This window comes from Falco punctatus (genome assembly GCF_963210335.1).
Source record: "Falco punctatus genome assembly, chromosome: 7".
In the NCBI taxonomy this organism is placed as follows: Eukaryota; Metazoa; Chordata; class Aves; order Falconiformes; family Falconidae; genus Falco; species Falco punctatus.
The window spans coordinates 34,726,087-34,753,953 of NC_137587.1; the positions used below are offsets into that span (position 1 = coordinate 34,726,087).

Genomic DNA, 27,867 nt, shown 5'->3' on the forward strand with positions numbered 1-27,867 from the left:
CTTTTATTAATCTCATCCAGAATACCAAACTTAATGTCTGCGTAAGTGCATTTACCAATGATTACATATTTCAACTACTTCTCTAAAATATGAGGAGCCAAAACTCTCCTAAAGCTGCTATCTACCAAGTGATAGAAAATATTTTATTCTGAAAAACACACATTTACTTGGTTTGGTAGCATTTTCACAGAAAATTAGCTCAGCATAATAAAATTCACATGTAGCAGGGCTTAATCCATACCACTCTGGTATTAAAATTTTGTAGGGAGTTGCCAGGTGTCCACAAAACTTAATTAAAGAATAATTATGTAGATAACTGTTCACATTACCTGTTCTCCAGCCTTGAAATCCTGAAGCGCTACACATTCACACCGGTCATCTTCTAAATTGTAGCCTGTGGTGATCTATCCAAGGGAAGAGTAACAAAAGCACCTTTAGCATTTTATATTTCTCTCTCCTGCCATTGACAAACATTGTCCTATGGGAAATAGGTATTAACAATAGCAATTGCATACATTTCTCTCTATACAATATAATATAGCTGGTAGTGATAGTTTTATGATTTCTGAGCAGTCTCGTTTCAAAAATACCTCTGCATTAAAGAAATCTAATGGAGGAAATAACTTACCTGAAGTGAACAGAAGGCTCTGAGGAAAGTACCCTCCATAGACCACAGACAGTCCCGTGCTAAAGCCAGCAGCTTGTTAAAAAGTTCTGGAGCTTTCAGTCACTCCCATGAGGACCCAACGGAGCAAGGCACTGACAGCTCTATATGCTGTGCTTTATCCTTCAGCTGCCAACATATTTGATCTCTCAATGAAAAAGGATTATAGAACTGTGGATCTTTAGGGGATACAATCTTCAGAGAATTATAATTTGCTTGCAAATAATCCCTTTATCTAAAAGTTAGGTAACACTCTTAAAATGCTAAAAGGATTTTTTTGATGGTAGCAGGCAATGGAGGAGGATAAACCTTTCTAACCAACCTGTACTTCTCCAAAAAAATTACAAAACTGTAAAGGGGTCACACTAACAAGTAAAGCTATCAAAAATTGTAATACTTTCATAAAATGACAAACAGCTTGTTCTTGAATAGTATTACCAAAGATGCCGGCACAGAGGCAGCCATAGGATAGAACATAAGCTGCTGAACAATCAGGAAGCAACTTTTATGGTAGGTATTCTGAATTCAGTACTGACAGAGCTAGCTTAGGGAATAATAAGCTCTGGGCCTGGGGAAAAACCTAGAAGAAGCTGAAGACTCTCTCTCATCCCTTGTAAATTAAAACATACTGTTTTGTAAGCTGACATGAGTTGCAGTATACCCTGATTCCCATCTTGGATGCAGTTTGTCCAAAGACAGAATTCCATGGATTATTTTGAAGACTTGGTTGATGGTTTCTATGTTAACAGTTTTGCACCGCTTGCACCATCAAGCGTGCATTTGTCAGCCAAAACAGTGCTTTCAAAGTGAGCATGAGGAACCTGTCTCCAATCCAGCAAATCCAACACGGCAGCCTGGCCCTGTGGAGGCTTGCAGAACTGCACTGCATGTGGATGCCACCACCTTGGGTCTATTAATGTGTTTGTGGTACGTTGAGATCTGAAAAGAACATGAGAGTCCTGCAGTACAGCCTGCTGCAAAACACAGGCTGTAGTAGTTGAACACAGAAATTCCTGTACATTTACTATGCTAGACTGAACAATTTTTAATTAAGATCTCTCGTTTAGAAGGTTACCTAACCCTGAATTGCAGGTTACAAGTGCTAGAGGATTTACCTGCACTATGATAAATGTACCTTCCAAGTTCAAATACAGTCATCTTCTGAAAAACTGTAACTTTCTATTCAAAAAAAGGGAACTCTTGACAAGCACTTGACCTGTCCTGAAATTGTCTTAGCGTATGAACTCAGTGAAATACTTCCAAACATGAAAAGTCCATTGTAGTCTCTTGAAATGCCTGTGGAACAGGAGGCTTTCAAGGACTGGGGAAATTCCAGTACATTAAGAGGAGGATTCTGTCAGTTTAAGCATGCTTCACTAGAGTACTGCTCATTTTTTGGATTATTTTTTATTCTTGCCTTTGGTGTTTTTTTTTTTTTTAAATACCAACACACAAACCAGCAGCGCTTCTGAAAGGCTCTTCTATAAAGCATAATGGAGCACTAGACTCTTATTTCCTCTTTCTTTTAATAGCAGTCACGTAAGAGAATTAACAGGGTGTTTACTTCTCTTCCCACATGATAGCTGACAAATTGCATCCCTTCAGTTTTATTTCTGAAGCAGACTGATACATGAATTTCAAGTTGTGTAGAAAGCATGCAATAGTCTGCTTGGTCAGTGATTAAGGATGGACCCAGCCCAACAGGCAGAACGTAGCTTATTCAAAGCTCTGCCAGAACTGGTAATCAACCTCTGACTGTCAAAATACAATCCTACTAAAGAATAACAATGAGAAATGCATGAAGACAACCATTTTGATATAGTTCTTAGAGGCAGGTTGATCTAATTAATAGTGTCAGAAGCAAGAAAAAGCTGGATGGACCTAGCTTCAGTTAAAACCCAACGAGCATTTTATTATCTAGCTCATGGAAAGGGGTCTTGCGGAATAAAACAAGAACAGCGATACATAGTAGCTGATTGACTCCAGAAGTATTTCAGCACTACGTTTGGAATAGACTAGAGGGGTGCATGCAACGCCATCTTTTGTTTCTTACTTTCCTGCAGTGAAGAACAATTCCCTTGATGTATTTTAAAGGGATGTGCGATGATTCGAGAAGAACCCACCCTCATCTCACTTTGCAGTAACATAAACTACCACACAGACAGTTATCTTAGCAGCTTACAGGTACCTTAGCAGTTTTTTCCCCCTACTTCTAACAGTACAAGGAAACTAGCACATGACAAAAATAGGCTTAGTAGCTTTTCTTAGCCCATCATCAATATTACAGTTGTTTATCCTTGCTAAATCTATAACCATTTGATCTATTTTCTGTAGAACTATGAAACAAATGAGCGAAGTCTGTATATACATACAAAATATATAAGCGCACCCCCCACCCCTTTAGGATACACTTCAGCATAAAAAAATGCTTTCTACCCTGATATACTACTGCATTAGCAGGTTTAGCTCCAGAGGCTGGCTCCATATCAAACCCATAGTTAAACAGCATAATAAAAATAAAAATTACTTTATCAATTTAAATAGAAGCTTGAATGATTAAAACAAGATAACTACTGCTCTTTTAATATAGACTACTTAAGTTTTTCCCTCCTAGAACCTTAATTCTCTTCCTCTTTCCTCTAATCACAACTTTGAAGGTATTCATTAAGAGTTGTCTAATGAATACAGACAAGTCTCTGCAAAAGCATCCGAAAGAGATGCCCAGCAGGAAGAGGGTACAGGAAGCACTTATGCTTGCAGCTAAGACTTCTATTACAAAAATATATATTTCTGATTTTTAACCAATTTTCTTTATACTGGAGACTCTCTTACAAGCTTTATTGCTAAATCGAAATTATGAGATTGCATAACAAATAGCAAAAGACAAGAATCAGTGTTAAAGAGCAACAAGTAATCACCTTTTAATAAGGAAAAAGAAATACATAAAAACCTCCAAACACTTGCAACTTTGTAGCCTAGCCTACCATGCTGTATTTGGTACAGTCACAGTAACAATAAATTAGCTAAATGTCAAGTGAAAACCAACCTACTTTAAAATTTGTTCTTTTAAACCAGGCTTTTCTTATACCAACAATACTAACACATGCTGCTCTCCTAACACTCAGGTCCACTCTCCCACAAAAGAACCAGATTGCTTGAATAGTATGGTCATATCCACTGTCTACGATAAGTAATACTATCTACTGGAAACACACTTGGAGTATGAATTCTGAAGTGTACCTGAGAATGGCTAAACAACGTTGATAAACCATCCTGTTACAGATTTCCATTTCCTCACTTCAACATTAACTAGCCTGTTAATGAAATCAAGACCTCATCCTCTGAATTAGCTCATGTAAGCCAAAATGTCAGCAGGTCTGACTTTCTATACACATATGTCGCCTTTTAAATGTTTAATATGCCCTAAAGTAGTATTTTTGCATTTTGTTTCTTTGATGTAGTAACAGATGTACTGTTTTTGTTGAACCAGGCTTTGTTCTTGTTGTTTCTGTCTCCATAACAAGGCTCTTTGGGCATGGTTAGGAGAGCAGGCAGTATTTCTTAGTTGCAAATTTCTAACCACTTTCCCTTGTGGTAGCTACAAGAGGCAACCTCCGTCATTGTCTGCTTTGCTATTCTCAGAACACATCTATCCAGTCCTGTGAATCTTTTTCAGCCTGTCAGAAATGAAACTCCATATCAGAAAAATATTCAGACTTGGCTGGAAAAAAGGTATCATGTAACTGAAAACTTTTAAAGGTGCATTATATGTATAGGAGATATGCAAGCATCCAATCACTTCTGAAGTTTTCTCCAGGTGAAGAAAGTTCTCCCTGAAGATGAAGAAAGTTCCCCCTGAAAAAGCTATCATAAGATGTTTAAGAAACTGACAAAACTTTCTTTCAGATATTAGTTTTTTTTAGAGTCGCTTGGGAAGATAAAACCCCTATGTTAAGAAGCATAATGAAAAGTGTTATTAAACTGTTCTATGGCAGTTGAAAGGCTTAATACTTAAGCCCTAAAGCCTTTCAGCAACACTGAAGAAATCCTTACCAATCCATTAGTATGATTACACATGTCCCATAAAGGTATTAGAGCCAATGTAACTCTGGAACCATCTTCTGTTGGAATCTGGTTCTGCCGTGTCATAACAGAGGAAACGGCCCATCTACAAAAATTAAAAACATTATGTGGTCAACATTCAAATTGTCAAAATATGACTGGCTGTAATCCAACCCGAAGCAATCATTTAGGCTGGGAGTTTCCGAACTCCGTTTTCTTGAACATCACACAGCAGAAGGCAATACAACTTGCAGAAGTAGCAGCTCCTGTTTCCAAAACTTAGAAATAGACCAATCTCCAAATTGGGATGGCAGTCCCACCCCTCTTCTGTGCTTTTTGCAACAGAGCCTTCATACCTTCTATTACCTTAATCAGGACCCACCCCCATGCCACCTCCTGCTTCCCCATCCCTTCACTGCACACATACCTCTAACCACACATCCCGGACCTGGGGTCAGCTATTCCTGCAAGCTTCAAAGCAGTTCACAGCTACTGCTTGACAGCAGTGCCTCTCATCTATGTGCAGACTCTTGTAAGAGCCAGGACATATTTCTGCTCCTCACTCCCTAAAAAGCTGACGTGCTGCATGAACTGGAAGCCGGTGTCATAACCTGACACTTGCATGATATTCTGGTAAACGCTTCTCTTCAGTCTGCGAACTTTTGGCTTAGATCAGTATGCCTATATTTTCTGCTTAACAGACTAAAAAAAAAAAAAAAAGCCCCAATACTCTGAACAGATACATCGGTAAAAAGAACAAAGAAAGCGTCACAGTGTAGCACACCAACAGCATTCAAAACCCTCCTACAACAGGTTAAGCCAACAGCCTACAGGCTAACTATTCAAACATAAGAATCTTCAGAAAAGCTTTTCTAGTATTTTCTAAAATTTCACTTCTATTTTAGTTCAGAAAAATTAATATTAAATGCACGATGGGAAAAAAAATATCTTAGTTTCACTGTGTTCTGGCCTTCATACATATATTTGTTGTGGTTTGTTTTTTTGTTTTTTTTTGTTTTTTTTGTTTTTTTTTTTTTTTGGGGGGGGGGGGAGGGAAGAATACCACCAGAAGAAGGTCAAAATTATTTTAACTCCCACAGAATCCACTACTAACAAGTATTTAATATACAGTATTAAGCTTTCAGAAGAATTTTTTCAGAAGGACTACGGATTGCTAAGAAAGATACCATCAAATTGAAAGCTACTTAATTCTAAAAAGCAAGTTAAAATTGTGGATAATTTTGACATACAAACACTGACTGAAATGTAATAGCAGTATGTTTATTTTTAATAGTAATTTATCTGCAAAATTTTAGACCACTTCACACCTAAGTTGGTGTGTTCCTCGGTGACCCTATAAGTGAAGGAGGCATGCTCTGGAAATCCCACTTTCATAGACTTGCCCAAAAGTACAACTAGGCTAAAAAAAAAAATCCCTGTAAGACCTCATGAATGCCTTTTATTCAGGTTATTTTAATCACTTAACAGAATTAAAGCTCTCATTATCTTAATTATTCATATTTTTATCACCCCCTATAGCACCTTCAAGTGACTCATACCTCACATGTACAACTGAAGTTCTCAAGCTCTCCTTGACCAACAGCCACTATAAATATTAGTTCTTATTACTATTTGCTGGTAAAGCCGTTTATAAAAGAAGAAATTACAAAAAATCCCCAAACCCAAACCCCAACCTCCTGCACTTTTAGCTGAATTATTTTCTTAAGAAACAATGGATTACCTTACTAATCTCAGACTATGCGTGCCAGTTGGCTAAATTATGGCTCATAATGACTATTCCTTTGTAACAATTAAAATCTACATATTTATTTTACCTTCTTCTTCATTAAGAAAGTGTATTAGTATCAAATCCTACATTTAACATTTCAGTAACAACAGGGCTTCCCCACCAATGAAGCATTTTTAGGGGCCCACGGCTTATTTTATGTTTATGTACATGTATATGTGTGTATATATATATATATATATATAAATAGTATTAAAAGACAGACCAACCTGTAGTCATCATAAGTGAAAGAATCCTTTAAGGGCAGTTTGCTGGCATTAGGATGGGTCTGGGAAATGCAAGTTTCAGAAAAGGTGAAAAGAGAAAGAAAAGAGAAATCAGAAATCAGTCAGCAGAATTTCATTATTTAGCTGCCTAACAGATCCTAACAAGAGCCAAATGAAGCAGGAGGCGTCCAGCCGTGCTACAGAGGGATCATCATGCTATTATGCTCTCATACATCACTGTCAACTTAATTTGTTGTGCCCAGCAGCCGCCATAAATCTGTTTCTTCATATTTCAAGACTGGAACCCACAGACATCGTACAAAAATAAAAAATTTAAGGTGGACTGCATATGTGAAGGCAAAAAAAAATCCAGCCCTTGATGCAGGGTGGGGGACAGATACCAGACAATAAGCATACATTAGGTTTCACCAACTTCCACATTTTCCTTTTCTCTGGGATACCAGTAAGGTATTTCACAAGTGCAAGAAAAATTATACAAGATTTCATTCTTCCTCGATACCTGTAAAGTTGTTACTCCATAAAAGCTGCACTATACCTCTGAAATAAAAACAGATTAACATGTTTAAATAGTTTTGGTGAGAAATGCTGCTTAGTATCTACATCAACCCATCTACACGTGCTCCTATCTAAAAGCACTGCAATGCCTTCGAGAATGCATACTGTAGTTGTAATTAACAAGCAAAATATTTAGGTTTTAACAAGGCATTAAGAAGCTGTAATACCTGTTACTTTTCTGATCAATCAACTTATTAAAAGCTCCAAAAATACAGGCAGCTTTAAGCCCACACTCACACACGTTCTTTAGAACTGGGTTCCAATTCACAAATGGAAAGCCATAATAGCATAAATTTTAATCTTCAGGTTCAATTATGTCTCAGAGACGAATTGAAGTAAATGATCAAACGGTTATTTCAGAAGATACAAATGATTTTTTGCATAGCTCTATCTTTGCGGCACTCTTAATGCATGAAGCTCCATGTAGTATGCAGTTTTTTACTCCTGATGCATTAGCATCACAAGTGCATGGTAATTTATCATTTCTCACCGTAATGTACTTGCTGGCACCGTGTGCAGGACAGTAGGGGATGAGGTAAAAGTGGCTCAAACCGTAAATCAATTAGAAAACAAAAGCTTGTGCTCAGTGCGCAATTTTAGGCAAATTATATATTACAAAAGACTGCCAATGGGGTGTGAGGTCCCAGGTGCCCGCTCTCCCTCAGCCCCTCCGGTTAACCCTTTGGATGAGCTTTCTCTGGAACGCGACAGAAGTTCGCAATCCCAGCGCCTCCTCTCCCTTCCCTCACTTTTTCTTTTTTCTTTTTCAAGCACTCCATATGATTTCCCTTCACACCGATGATACGGTCACCGGGTAACCCCCCCCGGAGCTCGGCTGCAGCCCGTGTCACGGGGCTCCTTCCCCTCCGTCTCGGTACGGACCGGCCCCGGCCCCGGCAGCCCGAGCGACCCCCGCTGCAGCACGGCGCTCCCGGCTCCGCTCCCCCGGCCAACGCCGCAGCGCTGCCTTCGGCTGGAAATAACAATCTTAAATCCAAATACCACCTTAATATCATTCCTTTATGCCGCTTTAATTTCAACTTTTATTGCTCGCATTAAGCCTATCTTTACAGCGGCTCGATAAGCCGAGCAGCGGAAGCCAGCGCCAGCAGCGACACGTACGAGCCCACCAGCTTCACTTTGAACACCACGGTGTCCTCATCTGCTGCGCGGCCGTCGGGTGCGGAGGGTCGGGACACCCGGAGCCGCAAGGCAGGCGCTTCCCAGGAGCGGAGCCGCCCGGGTCCCGCACCCCCAGCGCCCCCGCCCGCTGCCTGGCGGGCCGCGTGCCGCACCCGGCCGAAAGCGCCCCCCGCCTCGGCCCCGCACGGCCCCGCACTGCCCCCTGCCGGCGCCGCCGCCGCGGTGCGGCCCCAGGCGCGCCGGCCCCCCCGCCCTGCGCCCCGGCTCGGGGGGGGGCAAGGCGTGAAAGCGAAGCGGCTCCGCAGCGGCCCTCGGATGTTATTCCCACACTCTGAGCGCCTAGTTTTGGATAAGCCGCCTTTAAAGCACGGGCACGTTTGCCTTAGTTCAAACGGGGGGTCCGACGAGTTTATCGCAGGAGCAAGACCCCAGGTATGCCAACAGATAACCCCCGTCTGCTGCCCTCTGCGCTCTTCTGCTCTCTCCCTCCTCGCAACCAGCCGCTTTCCAAATTATTTTGCAAACGACAATCGCTGTGTTCATAATGCACTGCGAGTAAAGCGGCACGACTGAGGCTACCGTCAGCTGAAGGGCGCAGAAGTGGTTTTCACGGCCCGAGCAGTACATGGGCAGCGCCCACCAACGTGCTCAACCCCAACAGGGGGCAAATACCTATAGGAAGCACGATATATACGCGTTGCCATTGTCCTCCTCCCTGAGAAAAGATCTGTTATAACTCAGCAGATTGCAGCCAGGTTAATTGCTTATTTGACGTAAGTAGTCCCCCGTAATGAGCAGGTTAAACACGCAACCCATGGGCCAAGATTCGGGATGCCACCAAACACTCCGTAACGCTCCTCATTTGTAAATCTGTGAAACTTAGAGACTGCCGCTATATGGAGACCGTCCAGACATAATTCACACAAAACCACTAGTAAATTACAATAAGGACAAAATATATGGTCTTAAAAGACACCAGGCAGAATAAAACCCCAGTGCACACAATTACCATATTTATAACATTCTGCAGTACAATATTCTAGTAGCTATTTTAAAGTTAAGATACGTCAGCATATTTGATCATGTTAGATTTCTGACTTGGACTATTTTATTATGTAACTTAAAACCCCTATAGATTACAAGAATCTGAAAACACACAAAAAAGAACAATATTCTGATTAAAAAATTGATTTAGTATGCAGCTTCTCTTTATAGTCCCTTGGTAAAAATGAAATCTCCCTAACAAACACTTAATAAAACCTGTCAATATATCTAGAAAGAAAAATGACACAAATGCATTAAGTATTAAATACCCTTGAAAAAAGTCACATATTCCATGAATTTTTGATGTACTATCTTGACATTAATGTAAAACCTTGATATTTATAATTGACAGATATTTAATAAAGTATCGAAGATGACTGCTGCATAGCATGCAAATTGCTCAGGCTGATCAAAAAAGACACAGACATATTTAAACTAAACAAACACTTAATACATAAAAAAAAAATCATATCTAGCTTTTATAGGTTCACACAGCTAGGTCTCTACAGATTAGCTTTGAAATGTGACATTATCCGCTACATGAACCCCAATTTTAAGTTACCAAGTCTGTATGAAACAGTTTCAGGAAGTTGGGAGGGGAAACTTTAAAAAATGGGAACATGAAAATGTGAATATATTCATTTAGATGCAGGTCCTGACATTCTACTGAAAGAGTTATTATAAAGAACAAATACCATCTATTTCGTTACCCTTTCTGTGAAAATATTGTCAGAGCTGGCAATCAGGGTGATGGCCACTGCAAAAACAAACAGTGGCATGCTGAATTTCAGTTTCCTCCTAATGCTGCTATTCCTGAATAATAATTTTTTTTTTTTTTTTTAAAAAAAAGCTTGTTCCCCTTCAGCGTTCCAAGCCTTCTTTGAGACATTTGGAGGATATCTCAAAATAACCAGAAATATTAAAAAGTAACAGTGATTGCTGCCAGATTGTCTGCAGCCACTGCGGAAAGAGACAGACTGTTATTCTAGTCACCTAAAACACTATCAGACTAGAAGCCAGTTACTCAGTATGGCAACTAGAGAAAAAAGGGGGAGGGGAGAAGTAAAAAAACAAAAAGATAAAAAAAGAAAAAGATACTTTCAGACATTTTTCGCTTTCTGGGAAGCAGTAATATCAAGGGGTTCTCGTCTCACAAGAAAGCACAACACCTCAGGCCCCATAGGGGCCTTTGCACGAATAATTTCTCCACCATGTTTCTGGATGGACATCACAGTATAATGATGCTCAAGTCTTACAAATTAGATGCTGGAGTACTCCTCCACTTTTGAGAAGGCTCGTTTGTATTTGGATAGCATGAAGGCTTCACTGTAGAAAGGGTGGATGCCTTTCTAGCCAAGACACCATCATAACCTTCACTTCTGCTACCAAGCCTACATGGGCATTAACCTCCCATAAAACAGTGGCCACGCTATTAGAGGCAGTAACCCCTTACCTCATCCAACCCCAGTATGCCAAAGCTCATTTGCCAGAGCTCCTAATCTTGACAAGGAACTTCCATTAACATTAGCTTAATATTTGCTTGTTTACCAAGTGATGCAAAGTACACGTGCCATTACTGTAACATGCAATAGAATGTGAGTAAAATCAGAGTACAAGTTCACGTAGTGTTAAATTTGTGTTCATACCTATGCTGCTAGATGTCTTGAAAAGAACTGATACATTTCCATGTGAAGTCATATTGGCCAGTATGTTCCTTTGTGCCATTAGCCCTTGCATACTCCGAGTAAGAAAAAACTGAATCACTGGATGTGATCAGTTAGTGGGTTTTTTTGAAAAGACACCACCTCTCAGCTGAGATAAGCTCACCCTTGGAGTCATCTACTACTTTGTTCTAATACATAACTGAAAAAAAACCTCAACCACCAAACCCTTGTTTTTGTTGGTTTCCTGAGCTTGTAGAGACAGAGATGGATGGATTTCTGTGAAGAATATTTCAAGTACTCACAAGTCCAAGGCAAAACTGTAGGCAATCACTGCATCAATATTACTAAATCAGATTTCAATATTCTCAAAAACCTCTTGTATACTGTTGAAGTAGAGACAGCTCCACTTCTATCCCAGGAAAGCATCAGATGAAGTGTTGAGATTATACTGGGAGGGGATGGCCTATCACTCCACACTCCTCTCAGCCCCCAAAACACTAAGGGTGCTTGAAACAGTTAAAGCCAAAACCAGTTTAAGCTTCCACCTTGTTAAGTTTCATTCCTTTGAACATAAAGCCCAAGGGTTCATTCCTTTTGACCAAATGATTTTTTCCTTCTCTTCTTTGCAGATTCTCCCCTCTTTCCAATGTACTCATTAACATGGGAAGATTTCATTATGAGCCTTGTTGGATGCTACTTGATGGTTTCAGGCCAATGTGTAGGTGTACAAAAACACAAACAGACACCACACACACACACTTTCAGGGCCAGAAGCAGGAAGATCTGTCAGCATTTGCTGGTTACTGTCCCTTTCCCAGCTCTGGAAATCCTTTGAAGCGGCAGCCTTGAAGAGAAACTCCTCTCTGTGGAGCTGCTGAGGCTTTAACTGCCCTAAAGCTAAGTAAAATAAAGAATTCACAATGGAGGATCCTAGTGATCTACAGGGAAACAAGAATTCACTTTTTCCATTGGACATACACTGCCTAACCTAACAAGGGAAAGCCAGTTCACTCTACAAGACAGGAGACAAAGCCAAAGACTATTTTACTTTGTAATAAGAGTTTAGAACTACAGTGACATGCTCTGGAATTTCCAAACAGCCCAATTCATGGAGCACTAGCAATTATATCCACAAACCTGTGCTGTTTATATGACTTCTCTAATGGATGAAAGATCATCCTACTTTGCAAAACCTTGTAGAACTAACCTTAAAATTAAAAAGGTACCACAGGATTGAAACTTATTAAATCTAAATAATATTCTTGCTTATTCTTTATGTCAGCAATTTTTATTTACTTTCTGCCAATATACACAAGAAAGCACTGTTCCAGACTATTAGGGGATTCATGCAGCGGAAGCAGAGTGGAATGACTCCTTCTGGTGCAATGGAATTTAACTGCACAGTTCCTTTTTCTGTACCTTCTACCTGCAAAAATTGTTCCTAGCTAATGAGACAGCAGTGGCATAACAGGCAACTCAAACCATGACATCAACTAACTCAAGGGTCTGAAGGACTGACAACCTACTCCACATGCAAAGTGTACATTACCATTTGGCTGACGTTGTACACAGAAAGTATCTTTGGACTGACTACAAACGAGTACCCTGCCTGCCATCCTGTGCCTTCTCTTTTATTAAATAGAGGCAAGACAGTGATGGACTTTTTAACATCCACTTCTTGATCACTCTTATTTGCAGAATACTTCTTAACATAGAGGATTCTAAAATACTAATCTTTCCCAGAAAAGAAGGTCACTAATTTAAGTGTCATATCCAAGTAACAAGTTGTCTATACCTTTTCCTGTCCTTCTACAAAATCACTGAAAGCTGAATGCAGCCCCACTAAGGGCTGAAGGGATGAAGTGGGAGAGCAAGCTGGCCTCAGACTGGATGTGTTTTGCAATGAGACAACCTCCCCAGTCCCTCCCGTACCCATTCACGTAACAGAAAGACACACTAGGACCATTATCTCCTGTGGTAAATCTCCTCACAAAGTATGCGTTTAGTGTTCATGTTGAGCATTAGATTGATAGGTTCAGTCTGCAGTACTTCACTCACACACGTACAGTGAGATAGCTACTGTTAATTGTTTCCTCACAAGGGTCTATGCCTGCATACCATGACGTTTCATTTACTCTTCAGGCTCCTCCCAAGGTACAAGGCTTACCTTGTTCATTTTGCTCGGAGCAACGTGTGCGCTATGTGCATGCACAATTTCATCACACAACTCCACCATTAATTCAGTGAATCACAAGCCACAAATAGAATGCTGTCACGAAAGCCTGAAGTGAACTGCTTTAAAAGGACAGGGACAATATTTCCTATTCACAACCACACCATATCCAAACAGTTTCCTAACAAGCATCAATATTATGCAGTATGGTCAAAGTTTTGTTACCTGTGAATCGACTACTCAAGTTTACAGACAAATCATACCAGGACTCACTTAGGCGGAAGCTTGGCTCACAATCACTTTATAGACAAGGTGCTGCGCTGCACAACTGGCATGGTACTTGGGGCATGGTAAATCCTACAACCAGATGTACTGGAACTATTGTACACACACCCCCAAAACTAAAAACTTATCACTTCCTCTTCAACTCACATTCAAATCATAGTACAAGAAAATAAACTTTGGTTTACTTAGCAACATATCAATCTCCTACTGTGTGGAGTATTAGCATCGAGTCTGACTGAAGAGGATAATCCACTTTGTAATTTAGTTAAATTACTAATTTTAACAAAGATAAGTCCCCTGTATAATTTTGCAGTGCTTAAAGAATACATCCTCTGAGTATTCCATTCTAAGAAACGTCAGCTTGTTACCATATTTTAAATTTATGAAACATTTGTAACTGCTGTTATATCAGGAAAAATATTAAATCTGCACAGTAAGTACAAACTTTATATGAGAAAGTATACTTGTAAGTGCATGATGATCTCCTGATGTCTGCCGAGGCACTCACTTCCACAAAAGACACAGACAAGATCTCTGGGGACAAACTCAACTGCCCCAGAAAGTACAACTCAGTTAAAAAATAGAAATAAGAGCAACTAACAGAAAAACAAACAAAACCTCCTCTCCATCCTATTGGCTGTAAAACCAGATGCGTATCTGCATGCTCAACCAGGAGAGTGGCTGAGAACCCCATCTTCCCCCAAAATGACTTAAAAGCCCATACTACTAACAAGAGAACGTATTATTCCTCCCAAACGTGGTTTAAACTGTGCAGAAACAAATTTTGTTTATCACTAGCATATACGTTTTGAAGTACATCTCTGCTTCTCTAGAGGAAAGAGGCCATTTAGGCTAGTATAACAGAATCCAAACCGTTCAGACTATAGAATAAATTAAAACCTACTGATTAGGAGAGCCTAACAATAAATGTCCAAAGAAAGATAACATCTATATCAAAAATGAAAGATATGTTTTATCCTGTCTGTTCTCCAACTTTAAAACGTTTTGACTGCAAGAAATAGCAGACACCAAGTAGGATGTGCCTGCATTTCGATCTAGGCCAGCACGGTCCAACTGGCGCCTATCGGCTGAATCTGGACCATAGGATGCCTCCATATGGCCTGCCACCTTTTCCTTGGAGGAGATAGGGAACAGCTGTTTGAGGAGCAAACGCTGCCCGAACAGCCAAACACCTCCTCCTGTGTCCGGCTGGCTCAAAGCCCAGAGCTGTCGCCGTGTTCCTGTGGAAGGCAAGGAAGGAATGGGAGAAGGCGGCAGCAGACCTCCTACCCACGCAAGGACTCGAGCTCTTCATTTGTCTGAGATGGACAGATGCAACCCAGCAAAGCCTGTATAGCTGCTTCTGTGATGGAGAGGGGCAGCCACAGGAATGGCCCAACGAAGCCCCAGGATCTGCTGTTATTGTCATCATAGCTGAGGGTGGGATATACCAGAAGTGACACAATAATCAGGAATTTGGCGCACGCTTGCAAAGTCTAAACCACCTTACAGTAGATACCCTAAGTGGTACAGTACAAGCACACAGTCAATCTTCAGTTTGCTGCCAGCAAAACAGATTAATACAATATTTTGGCCTTCACAGAGAGGAAAAACCACAGAAAGGCGTAAATATATTGCATTATTAACTGCCTGTTGATTTATTATTGATCAAGCAGAACAACTCAGGCACTGAAATTAAGACAAAGCAAATTAAACAGCAACACAATTTTACCTTTGTAACTGCCCACTCAATGGAATTTTAAATCTCTCCTTAAGGCGACATGTGTAGTAGACAAGTAAGCAAAAGGGAAAGATTTCATAGGGTTTACAACTGTGCCATCTTTCTTCCACCCATTTTTCACAGTGTCACTGACATCACTTCTAAGAAAAGCTATTTGATTGGCATGCCAAGGAGTATAAATCAAATAGGGAGAAAAACCGAGAACCCAAAGGGTCTACCTGGTACATGATCAAAACAGTATTATTGTTCCAAATACATTTCCCTTTGACGACATATTGGTTGAACTCAAATGTTTGAATCATTTAAGAGTGTTTTATAAGACAGTATACTTGTCTGCTCTCAACACAAACATTATTTAGCACATGAAAGTCAAATGGTAGTATCTTAAAGCCAAGTACAGAGAGATACCAGACATTCTACTTCACACTGACCTGGAAAATCATATGCTTATTGGAATAGGATAGATTAGAAACAGTACCAAAAAAATAACATAACAGCAGCGTAAGTCATATTGAAAGTATCATCACAACTTCAAAAATTGGTGTCAAAATTAAGCTAGAGATGTGAAATCTCACCTAATATACCCAATATTGAAGAGTCAAATGTGATACCAGATTTTAAAGATGCTATAATATTGAGATCTAGAACTCAATGTGTTAAAACCTAACTAAAATGATACTCCAGTGCCCAACAGCTAATAACTGGATTTTAGAATTTCATTCACGCTAAATCAATTAGTCAAATTTTATATGAATAATAAATCAAATTTAGTATCTGATCAAAAGGGATTTCACCTCCAGAAAGTTAAGTTCTCTGTCCAATAGTGCACACGAACAGCTTAAAACATCTTTGGATAGATTACTGCAAGGATTGTGTTCACAATGGGACTACAATTACACTTTCACAAACATTGTCCAGATGTCAATATACACTAGTCAGAAAACTGGTATGAGAGTGTTCCTGTGGAACACTGGATACAAACCAGACTACAGATACTATTTAAAATTACTAATGATCTCTACCAAATAGGTTCTATTAAAAAGGAAAAACAAACAAACAAAAAAAAAACAAAACAAAATGATTCACGGGGCAGCTCCTGACTTCTTAAGTAACAGCAGCTTGACAGAAGGCAAAGAAAGCATTTGCAAGTATTTGCTCATTAACTTAGCAAAGAAACATAAAACTAAGTAAAAGAAAACTAGAATTACTTGCTAAAATTGTACTTCAATAGGCAACTTTGCTTTCTCCATTTGGTTTAATTCTAAAATTCTTTCTTCCTGATCTCTCTTGCACTGGGGAGCCCAGCACCGGACACAGTCCTCTAGGTGTGGCCTCACCACCGCTGAGTAGAGGGGAAGGATCTCCTCCCTCAGCCTTCTGGTAACACTCCTAATGCAGCCCAAGATGCCACCGGTCCTTTTTGCTGCAAAGGCACACTGCTGGCTCATGTTCAGCCTGGCCCCCAACACATTAATGGGATTATGCCACCCCAGGTGCGGGACTTTGCACTTCTTGTTGAACTTCTTCAACTTCAGCCCATTTCTCCAGCCTGTCAAGGTCCCACTGGATGGCACCTTCCCAGGGATCAAAGTGAAGCTGACAGACTTATAGTTCCCTGGTTCCTCCTTCCTGACCTTCCTGAGAATAACAGCGATATTTGCTTTCCTCCATCATCGGGCACCTCTCCCAGTTGTCATGATTGCTCAAAGATCACTGAGAGTCATACAAACATAGAATAGTTTGGGTTGGAAGGGACCTTTAACGGTCATCTACTAGTCCAACCCCCCTGCAATGAGCAGGGACATCTTCAACTAGATCAGGTTGCTTAGAGCCCTGTCCAACCTGAAAGTGAACGTTTCCAGGGATGGGGCACCTACCACTTCCACCTCTCTGGGCAACCTGTTCCAGTGTTTCACCACCCTCATCTTAAAAAAAAATAAAAAAATTCTTCCCTACATCTAGTCTAAATCTACCTTCTTTTAGTTTACAACCATTACCCCTTGTCCTGTCACTACAGGCCCTGCTAAAAAGTTTGCCCCCATCTTTCTTGTAAGCCTTAATTACAGAAAGGCTGCAATAAGGTGTCCCCAGACCCTTCTCCTCTCCAGGCTGAACACCGCCAGTTCTCAGCCTTTCCTCACAGCAGAGGCGTTCCATCCCTCTGACCATTTTTGTGGCTCTCCTCTGGACCTGCTCCAAGAGGTCCATGTCTTTCTGTGCTGAGGGCTTAGAATGCAGTACTGCAGGTGGGGTCCCACGAGTGGAGTAGAGGGGGAGAACCACCTCCCTCGACCTGCTGGCCACACTTCTTTTGATGCAGCCCAGGATACAGTTGGTCTTCTGGGCTGCGAGCGCACATTGCTGGCTCATGTGCAGCTTTTCATCCACCAGCACACCCAAGTCCTTCTCCACAGGACTGCTCTCAATCCCTTCACTGCCCAGCCTGTCCTGATACTGGGGATTGCCTTGACCCAGGTGCAGGACCTTGCACTTGGCCTTGTTGAACCTCATGAAGTTCCCATGGGCCCACTCCGCAAGCTTGTCCAGGTCCCTCTGGATGACATGTGAATCACCTCACAATAACATCAGCCAGCTCCCTCAGCACTTGAGGTGCATCCCATCCGGGCCCATGGACTTGTGTACATCCAATTTGCTTAAGTATCCCCTGATCTGATACTCTTCCACCAAGGGTACAGTACATCTTTCTTGCTCCAGCCTTTCTTCCTGGGGTCTGGGACCTGGGATTCCTGAAGGCCGGTCTGGCTAGTGAAGACTGAGGCAAAGAATGTATTTGGTACCTCAGTTCTTTCCATGTTCTGTGTCACCAGGCCCCCCTGCTCCATTCAGCAGCAGGCTCACATTTTCCCCTACTCTTCCTTTTGTCACCTACGTACTTACGGAAGCCCTTTTGGTTGCCTCTGACATCCCCTGCCAAGTTCAGCTCCTGCTGGGCTTTAGCTTTCCTGACCTCATCCCTGGATGACTGGACAACATCTCTGTATTCCTCCCAGTTCACCTGTCCCTGTTTCTACCCTTCCACCTGTCCATGCTTCCTTTTCGTGTTTGAGTTTTGTCAGGAGCTCCTTGCTCATCCACACAGGCCTCCTGGTATTTTTGCCTGACTCCCTGCTCATTGGGATGGACTGCTCTTGAACTTGGAGGAAGCGATCCTTCAGTATTGACCATGTTTTCTTTCTCTGGTCCCTCTTCCCTCCGGAGCCTTATCTTCCAAGCAGATCCATGAAGAGGCCAGTACTGCTCTCCTGAAGTCCAGCATCATGACCTTGCTTTTTGCTTTGCTCCATCCTCTCAGGATCCTGAACTCCACCATCTCATGGTCACTGCAGCAGAGGCCATCTTCCACCTTTGCATCCCCAACAAAACCTTCCTTTTCTGTGTAAGGTCCATGAATATGAGTAGCATCTCTCCTAACTGGCTCTGCTACTGCTTGGGACAAGAAGTTGTCATCAGTGTTTTGTGCAAACCTTCTGGACTGCTTATACCCTGCTGTATTGCCTCTTTAACAAATACTGGGGTGGCTGAAGTCCCCCATGAGGACCAGGGCCTGCAAACGTGAGGCTGTTTCAAGCTGTCTGTAGAAGGCCTCATGAACCCCTTTCTTCCTCCTGATCAGGCAGCCTATAGCAGATACCTGCTACAATGTCACCCATATCGTGTTTTTACAGACAGCTAGCTTGCTGGTGCCCTTCAGAAAAAGCTGCAGTCCTCCAGTGGTCCAGAGTCTACAGGCTGAAAACAGTGTTTAAATCAATGCCAAACTGACATCCTGGACAGTCTTGCAAAACCAATCCTTTTTCCAGCGCTTGAGAAGCAGCTACATAGAGATACTACTTTCACATAGAGCGTCACTACCACAGCTGGCTACCATGGCAAAAGCTATGGCCAGCTGATTGGCTCTGCTGATTCCAGACTTATAACTTCAAAGACTTAAAAAGTTAACTAAAATTACCATAAAATTGTCTTTTGGTAAGGCAGTCTTTAACCTGTGGAAAAGAAACAACACTGCTTCAGACCCACAGTGTCCAAAACGTAAATAGTTTGGGCACTGCCACCTTCTTTAAGAGCACTCCCTGTCTTGATTGACATCTTGTTTTGATTTACCAAAACTTCTCTGTAGTAAACTACAAACAGGCACACAGATGCAACTGAAAGGCAAACACAAAGACCACTGCATATTCTTTTCAAAAAGCTTCAAACTTGATTGTATTTTCTTTAGGAATATAATCTCACTGTGAATGTCTGCAAACTATATGGCTCCCTCTTGTGCCTATTATACCACATTTCAGTGTACAAAAAAAAAAGTTAACAGTAAGCCATAAATATCAGGGCTCTGTTCACCCTTCAGTAGGCATGCAATGCCCATAAATGTTAATGGAAGTCACATGCATACCTTCCAGGGCAAGAGAAAACCCCGCAGCAAAGAAAAGTTCTCTTTGGAACAAACTACAAAAACATCTTGCGAACTACAAGTCTGCTGCGATGAAAGTACTCTTTTGACCATTTGCTGCATTTTGATAGCAATGCAAAGGCCAAATACATCTTTAAAGTACATCTGTTAAGAACTTTTAACTATTTTTTAGTTATCAAATTACATATGTTTAGAAAGGTGTCAGTGTGGTTTATAGAGCCTGGCTAACATGATGCTCAAGGGTTTATTTTTGTCTACTCAACATCCCACCTGTTTCTGCTTATCAAACCAGACTACAGTTGAGCTTGCAACAGCTGTGAAATTCATAAAACTGCCCATTCTTCCTGTGCGTCCAGCCTAAGCACTTGGAGAAAGAGTTAGAACTGCAGTGTTCAGAGAAAGCCACCCTTATGGAGAAGCTAGGGAAATAAAACAGACCAGCACTTGTCAAACAATGTTTTAAACTGCAAACCTATCATTTCAGTAAGTCTAGCAATCCTATTTGGAAAGAAAATGAAGCATTTAAAGAAATGATTTGTTAACCCTTTTATTTCCCCAGCCATAGAAAGATTTTGCAGACTAAAAACACTGCAAAGGAATTAAAACATCTTGCCTTTTTCAGTGTCTTCAACTATCAACAACACACCTTTCATTTCAAGATGCTACAAGTTTTACTTTTGCAGTAGAATTGCTATCAAGAAAGTAAATTTAGTTATAAGATTTTTGTATTACAAACAGTGCATTTATAAATTTAAAAAAGTATTAGTCTGCATACCTGAAGCCATATCAAAACCCCGGTCACACAGGACAGATTTCATTACAGTGCTTATGATAAAGCAGTAGTAGTACTGAATGAAATGATGGTCTACAAAAATCTAACATTCACTTTCATAAAGCTTGCAGAGTATGCTGCCTTCAATAGGAAAGCGGTTTTACTTTGCGTTTTTTCATTTACATGATGAATTCCTCTCTCCCCACCTCTTCTTACCTTTCCCATACGTTCATAAATTACCCTTAGCCCTAGTATTTTGTGGGTCAATTTTGTTCATAAAATGATATGAGTGCATGCAAGATTATGCTAAAATTCATTTCAGCTTGCTCTTATTTTTGACAGCAGAAACACAAATCAAGAAGTTTCAAAACTTTTCCCCAAGTTTTCATTAAAAGTGTTAGTAGTAGGTACCCAGTACATTGACTTGGCACTCCTGGAGCCAGTTGAAATTATGTATCTCCTTAACGTGCCATTTACTGAATACTAGTAACAAAACATTTAGCTGAAATTGTGGTTACATGGCCGTGCTGGAACATGGCACTAAACATTAGAATACACCTAAAATTTACCTAACATTTATTACCACTCATTCTCTAAGAAACAAGTAAATACAGCAAATGATTCCTACCTGATCTACCTTCACGCTCACGTTCAACACGAAACAACAGCTATATTATACAAGAACATGAAACAAGCCATAAAAGCATTTGTCAGGAGAATGAAAAATCTGGTCTAGATTTCTGCCCACATGTGGCCAGAACCTACATTTCAACAGCTCATACAAACGGCAGTACTAAACACTTTCTTGAGTATACTAATATAAAGCTCAAAGAGAAGACAGTCATTTATTTAAACATTATTTCCACAAAGGTTTCCCATTGCTGCAGATCAAACTGAACTGAATCAGTTTCTACAATATCAGTTTGAGAAGTCTTCCTCCACGAGCTGCCATATCAGCTTCTGTAGAATTGCAAATGTAAACCAGAAAATATAACAGAGTATTAAAGGTTTATTACCATGTTAAAGGAACATCACCATCACTGGGATTCCAAAGACTGTCTCTGCTCCTAAAGTCATCTCATGTACATTGTTTTCTTTGCTTAAACTGTAGCTTTTCTTACTTGTAACAGTAAATAGCATGGACTTTGATGTGGAATATAAATTATTTTTTCATGAGACATAACTTTGAGGACATTAGCTCAAATACTATACAAATGATCTTTGATTAGCTTTAAGAGACAATAAGAGAAATAGCATGTTATTTGCCATCCTTAAACAATTGCGTACCACATGAAACTTTCATAAGCAAAAAGTGTTTTGTCAACCATTTAAGCTGCTTTTCACGTAAGAGGTATCTCATGCTTCAACTGATGTTACACCACTGCATTTTATATACATTCTTCAGCTTGCATCACTTTGATATCAATCTACATATATTCATCAACAACTGAGAAGTGGTTCTGAAATACTGGACACATGGCAGTCAAAATCCACAGTTTCAATCCAGAATTCTTTTCTCTGTAAAACTGTATTTCATGGGTTTTTTTAATTAATGTTGTGACCACATAATACTATTAGTGCGGGATTAGTCAATGAAAATGACGGAACTAGTCCCAGTGATAGTTTAGCTATCTGCAAGTTTAGTATCTGCATGTACTGCAAGAACATGAATAGCAGTTGGAAGGGAAGAAGTGGATGAAGTTACACAACATTCTGCTAATAACTAAAACCAGTAGAACTATTTAGGGGTAAAAAAGATATTCTAAAGAACTAAAATTTAGGAGCTGTGTTTGCTCAGGCAGTACACTTTGAGAAACAAAGTGAAAACCTGGAAGGTCAAGTGTGAACTGGCAGCCTAGAAGAGCACATGACAAGAAAAGACAGTTGGCTAAACTATTGTATGAATTGTGACACCTGGAAGGAAGAATTCTGTTCCTTCTTGATATTAAAGCCTTTGTTCATATCCTACTCCTTGTCTCAAAATGAAGTGCATCTTATTTGGGTTTCACCCATTATTTTTAAAGACTTTGGTTTTCAAAATGCATTCCTCCACTCCTTATACTTGGTCAATTGATGCTGTGTTTGAAACATATGAGGCTTTTCAAACACCAAACAGCTAAGCAAAGCAATTTAACTTTTGTTGACTTAAACCAGTTAATAGAAAAGCTCTGGAACTCTGAAAGCATTAAAGGAGAACATTACTTTATGGCTTCTGACCTCTCCTATGGCCAAAAAAAATGGTATCTACATCACGCAATTGTGGAAATTTAGTACAGAGTCATATGCTTTTCACACAGATGGTGCCATAAAAAGCTCTGGATGTTTGGACATTGAGCACTACCTTAACAACAACACATTACCATTCACTTACAACATCAATTATGTCTAGACATCAGTCAGAGTAACAGTTCTATCTTACAAACTCCATTTTAATCATTACTTCAGAACATGATGAAAAGTTCGCCCATCTCAAGCCTCCCCATATTCAAATTCTCACCAGATGGGCTTATCTTTGTACTTGAAAGCAATCAAAATAATTATGTTAAATAGAGAACAACAGTTAATCCAGGGTCATTGGAAATACAACATATGCGGTGGTTTTATTCTATGTCAATTAACAATTATAGTTTTACTTTGTTTACTGCAAACTACACATTTTTTCGAAGAGTCATAGAGGCATAGGTTGTAGATTTCTGCAGGTCACCTAGCTTAACTTCCCACTGGCAAACTTCTGATGTCTCGCTACCAGTAGCGAATTGAAAGCAATAACTGGATAATCCCTTACCTTCTTTTCCCCAGAATAAACACATCCAGCTCCCTCAGTCTGTCCTTGTACAGATAAAGGGCTGAAGCAAATGACATCTTAATAGCCCTCCTCTGCTCTCATTCCAGTTTGTCAACATGTCTCTTGTACTGGTGGGCCCAAAATTGTAAGGTATTCCAGATGAAGCCTCACCCAGTGCCAAACAAAAGGCAGTAATCACTCCTCTCAATCAATTACATTCTTACATATTCATAAGCCTACTGAACTGCAAAATTTTAACAGCAGTTCAAAAAACAGCAGGAAACTGCTTTAACGATTTAAACACCTAAGAGCAATACACTTGCTCTATTATTTTGCATCGTTTTCACACTTCCCTTAATAATAGGGAGAATTACATATACTATATGCTACATTTAAGATGCTTACCTGAATAACTTTGTAGAAATAGGCATACTGTCGAGCTGTATTTTTATATTGGCTAAAAACATCATGTATGGCCTGAGTTGACTGAAGATACTGCACTTCATCTTCTTCAAAATAGAGAGGAGTGTCATATTCACTTGGGAGCGTCTGGATGTAGGGCAGCCAGAAAGAGTTGGGGTTGGCTCGCTCACAAAGAAGATGGAATGCCAATGTTATATTGCCCATGGCTTGAAGAATTCGATCTTGAGAATACAGGGATCCTGAATTAACCCAGAAAGGTGAGGCACTGAATTAATTGTCCATGGAAAATGTCAACTAGATTTACTTCAAATGAACATGATGTGGTAACATTAAGAATTTTCAACAACAACAACAACAAAAAAGCTTTTCAGGTTTCTAAAATATTTAGCTGCCCACATTGTATTATGCTGCAAGTTATTTCACACAGTAAACACCTCATGTACTATTGCATGACAGAAGACATGAAGAAACTAGAACAATACTCTCAGTACCTCAGAACATTTCATCTCTAAGTGTTACACAAGCTACATGATACGTGTTCCAAATAAGACACACACTTCTGGAAGACAGTGCACTCAGTCAGAAACAAAGAGGAAAATTAAATTCTTTCCACTGACACTTCAAGCTTCTAGGCATTCCAAACCTGATGGTTGGCATGATAAGCAAGCCCTGTAATAAAGATCAGCTAAAAAAAGAAAGTCTCCTATTGAATAATCCCATGCATATCAACTTCTTGCTTAAGAACTTCCTTAAGCTCTTACCTAATACTGAATTTTTAGCTGACTCAACTGTCATTAACAGTTTTCTAGGAACCCATAGAAACAACTCTTCAGCCTACAGAAAAGAAAAAATGCATAGAGGGTCAGTTAGCATTTATATAATATGCCAAGTGTTTGAAATGTTCCAATCTGCATTACACAGAGCTTAAAACAAAGACACTCAGATTACAAAATAATAGTGCTTGACTTTGGAACTGCTAACATGTAAATTGCACACACAGTCTCAAAGCTACCAGATACATTATACTGTTATTAATTACATGATCAAATATTTTCTCTCAGTAGAGGTTTTTTCACATTGCCCATTCATAATTTAGAAGAACTGTTCAGGATTTTTATCAATCAGTAATACTAGACTTAATAACTGTGTGCTATTGAAGCCCTAAAATTAATATAGTATATATCAATATATTCTTTCCAACAATACCTGATTGTTCTTCAAAGCTGTTTCCCATCTGTAAAATGGGAATGGAAAGAGGCAATCTTAAATACTTACCTTTTAACAGTTAGCTAACTGTGTGTGTATATATTCATTACCTGATGATCAAAACAGTATTCTTTACAATTATCAGGTAATATTTGGGGGTTTCTTAAGGGTTTCTTAGATTTTCACTGGAAAGTAAGTATTGCAAATACCTCTTTCTGAGGCAGAAAGACCAATACTTTAAAAGAAGGGACATGAAAGAGGAGAATAGACTAAGTAGTTAGAAAACATGGACGAGAGGGATACATCAATGGGATAGAGCACTCCGGCGATGAGGTAAAGAGTACAGGCAAAAGAGGGGGCAAGAAAACCTGATTAAAAATTCACAGTACTATCCAATAGTCTTTATCGATAATTTTATTTCTCGAGTATGCATTGTTGAGAGCACTTCAGAAAAGCAGTTTCACAAGCAGTCAAAAGGGGGAAGGGAAGGTGGTGTACATTTCAGAGCTCTGCAGCTACATTCCAAACACGATTTTCTAATCTAAGTCAAATGTTCACATGCTCACCTTTATCTCTCTTGTTGCTTTCAAACCAAACCCCTCTTCTTCAAAGTTAGCTATTTCAAAACCCTCTGTGGATGCTCCATTTTCAGTTGCCCATTTTATCAAATCAGGGAAATAGTCATCTCTTTTTCCATCAAAGACAACAGACAAACCTATATACACAATTTATTAAAAAACATGCAGAAATAAGAGGATCTAGATAGACAAAGAAGTTCAATATAAAAGCACGTGTAAAAAGCTATCTGTATCCCACAGCAGTTCTACTTTGAAGTAGCTGAATCAGAACTGGTCTCTGTTAAGTGTTACTCAATAGTATACAAATGTCAAACTCAATTTTCATGAACTTAAATATTCTGCCAAATTGGCTTACCAGTCATCCTAAAAACACAACCACCTAAACTGAGCTGTGATGAAATATGAAGCTCCCCTCCTCTTTCCCTTTTAAAAAAGCTGAGTGAAAATATTTCCCAGCTTAATATTGATGATAAATGCAACCAACACAACATGTTAATGCAGTCACGAGGAGGAATTTGAAAGGCAAGCTGCAATTTCATTAATTCAGTACTGGAAATGACGATAAGCAGATCTCAAGCTCCTTCTCTCACATACAAGGCATTTACCTTTCCCTGTAGTGTACGGATCTACTGAAACAGCTAAGGACTGATTATCTTCCTGACATCACAGAGCTTGTCCAAATTTTTACACTTTGCTTCTCCAACAGGCATGTGGTCCACTGGTGAAATCACAAGCCTCATTCATTTCCTCAGCCTTTTCCCCTTTACCATCATCTGATTTAAACCTATGCGTTATAGTTCCTGGCTATGCTCAGCCAGCTCCTTCTGTACCTCTTTGCCTCTTGCGTTCTCTAGGGCTAGATTATGTCAAAAGTGTCCAAATGCCCCTGAAATGCTCAGGCCATTTTATGGGTGACAAAACGTCATCAGTAAGTTGCTTACATCCAAAGATATGTTGGTTAAGCACAGGGGATAAATGCATCTTTAGATTAAAAGGATTTTAGGAAAGTAGCATTAATGTATTTGAAATATTGCCCCATCTCCAAATCATGCATTTCAAGACTCAGAACCAAACAAATCTGCAGTTAACATAAAAGTGTAAGTATCATCTAAAACTATATTCTTTGATGATACAGTATAAAAAATAAATATTGATAAAATATTTTTTTGAACACAATGAGAATGTGGTGCACAGTGCTTTGAATTTTTTTTTTTTAGAAGCTAGTGTTTCTGCTTTATTTCAAAGTCCCTTCAGTATGCTATTTTCTGTGGAATATATTCAGAGCTAAGGCCTCACAAATCTAGTAGAGCTAGTTGCATAGCTTCTGCAGAACTTGATAGGTGTTTATACTGTCCAGGACTTTGCTCTTTTGGTTTCCAACATTTACTACTGCAAAAGGCTACTGGAAGCTTTTAACATCCAGCTTGTATTTGGAACCACTCTGTAAGCATCTCTGAAATTCTACCTTTGTTCCTCACATATGACGTAGTCCAGTATTTCCCACATTTCTCCAAATTAAAGAGAAGAGCAGCCCCTTTAAATTACAAGCACTAATGGGGAACAATTTATTTCTATACTGCACAAAATATAGCTATACTTATGAAAATCTATATTGAAAAACTAATTTTATTTAAGATTTTGCTAATGATTCAAGGAAAAATTTTAGACAGTAATACTACTCAGCTTTCAAATTAAGAGTTTTCTATAATCAAGATCATATTAGTTCACATTCTGCAACGCAGTGTTTTATTCAAGAAGTACGATGCTTTAGGCAATATATATTCATTTGTATGTCTCAGAGTTCCCAACAGCAATTTATACTTCCTTTGCTAATTGTTTAAAGCCTTTATTAAGCTAGAAATCTCTGTAGTATAAATTACTACGTTGCATTAAAAAATAGGTTTGAGACATCATACTATTGATACTCACTATGTTTGTAAAAATGTTATATTAAAAGACATGTGTATGTCAACAGTGCTGTGGTTAGCAGGCTTTGCATCTTTCAAGGAAAAAAAAGCCACACTCCATTAACATAATGCTGTTATACTAATTCTACCACCTCTGCCAGCAGCCACGTTCCCCATGGATGGTTCGATCTTTCTGGTACAGAAGAAAGATACAGTGAACAGGCCAACCCCAATGCCAACTCTGTTCTTGTTAACATGAATTATGTTTTACCATAACACATGTATCACATCACATCATAAAAACCTAGACATGTACCATAAATTTATAGAAGTCACGGGACAGCAAAACAATGAACCAAGTTCATCTCTCTACAGCTACAGGATGCAGTCACTCCACGTAAC

At 39.7% G+C, this 27,867-nt stretch overlaps 1 protein-coding gene across 4 annotated transcripts in view; it reads right to left on the bottom strand.

The window, feature by feature from the left end:
- The window catches only part of SETD3 (SET domain containing 3, actin N3(tau)-histidine methyltransferase), a 63,740-nt gene that overhangs the window by 8,278 nt on the left and 27,595 nt on the right, over window positions 1-27,867 (bottom strand). For all 4 annotated transcript variants that reach the window (XM_080394581.1, XM_080394582.1, XM_080394583.1 and 1 more), the window contains 6 exons: window positions 25,547-25,695; window positions 24,536-24,608; window positions 23,757-24,013; window positions 6,743-6,801; window positions 4,718-4,832; window positions 330-404 (listed from right to left, as the gene is read on the bottom strand). In XM_080394581.1, the coding sequence (XP_080250707.1) occupies window positions 330-404; window positions 4,718-4,832; window positions 6,743-6,801; window positions 23,757-24,013; window positions 24,536-24,608; window positions 25,547-25,695 (728 nt within the window). The remainder of the gene's footprint in view (window positions 1-329; window positions 405-4,717; window positions 4,833-6,742; window positions 6,802-23,756; window positions 24,014-24,535; window positions 24,609-25,546; window positions 25,696-27,867) is intronic.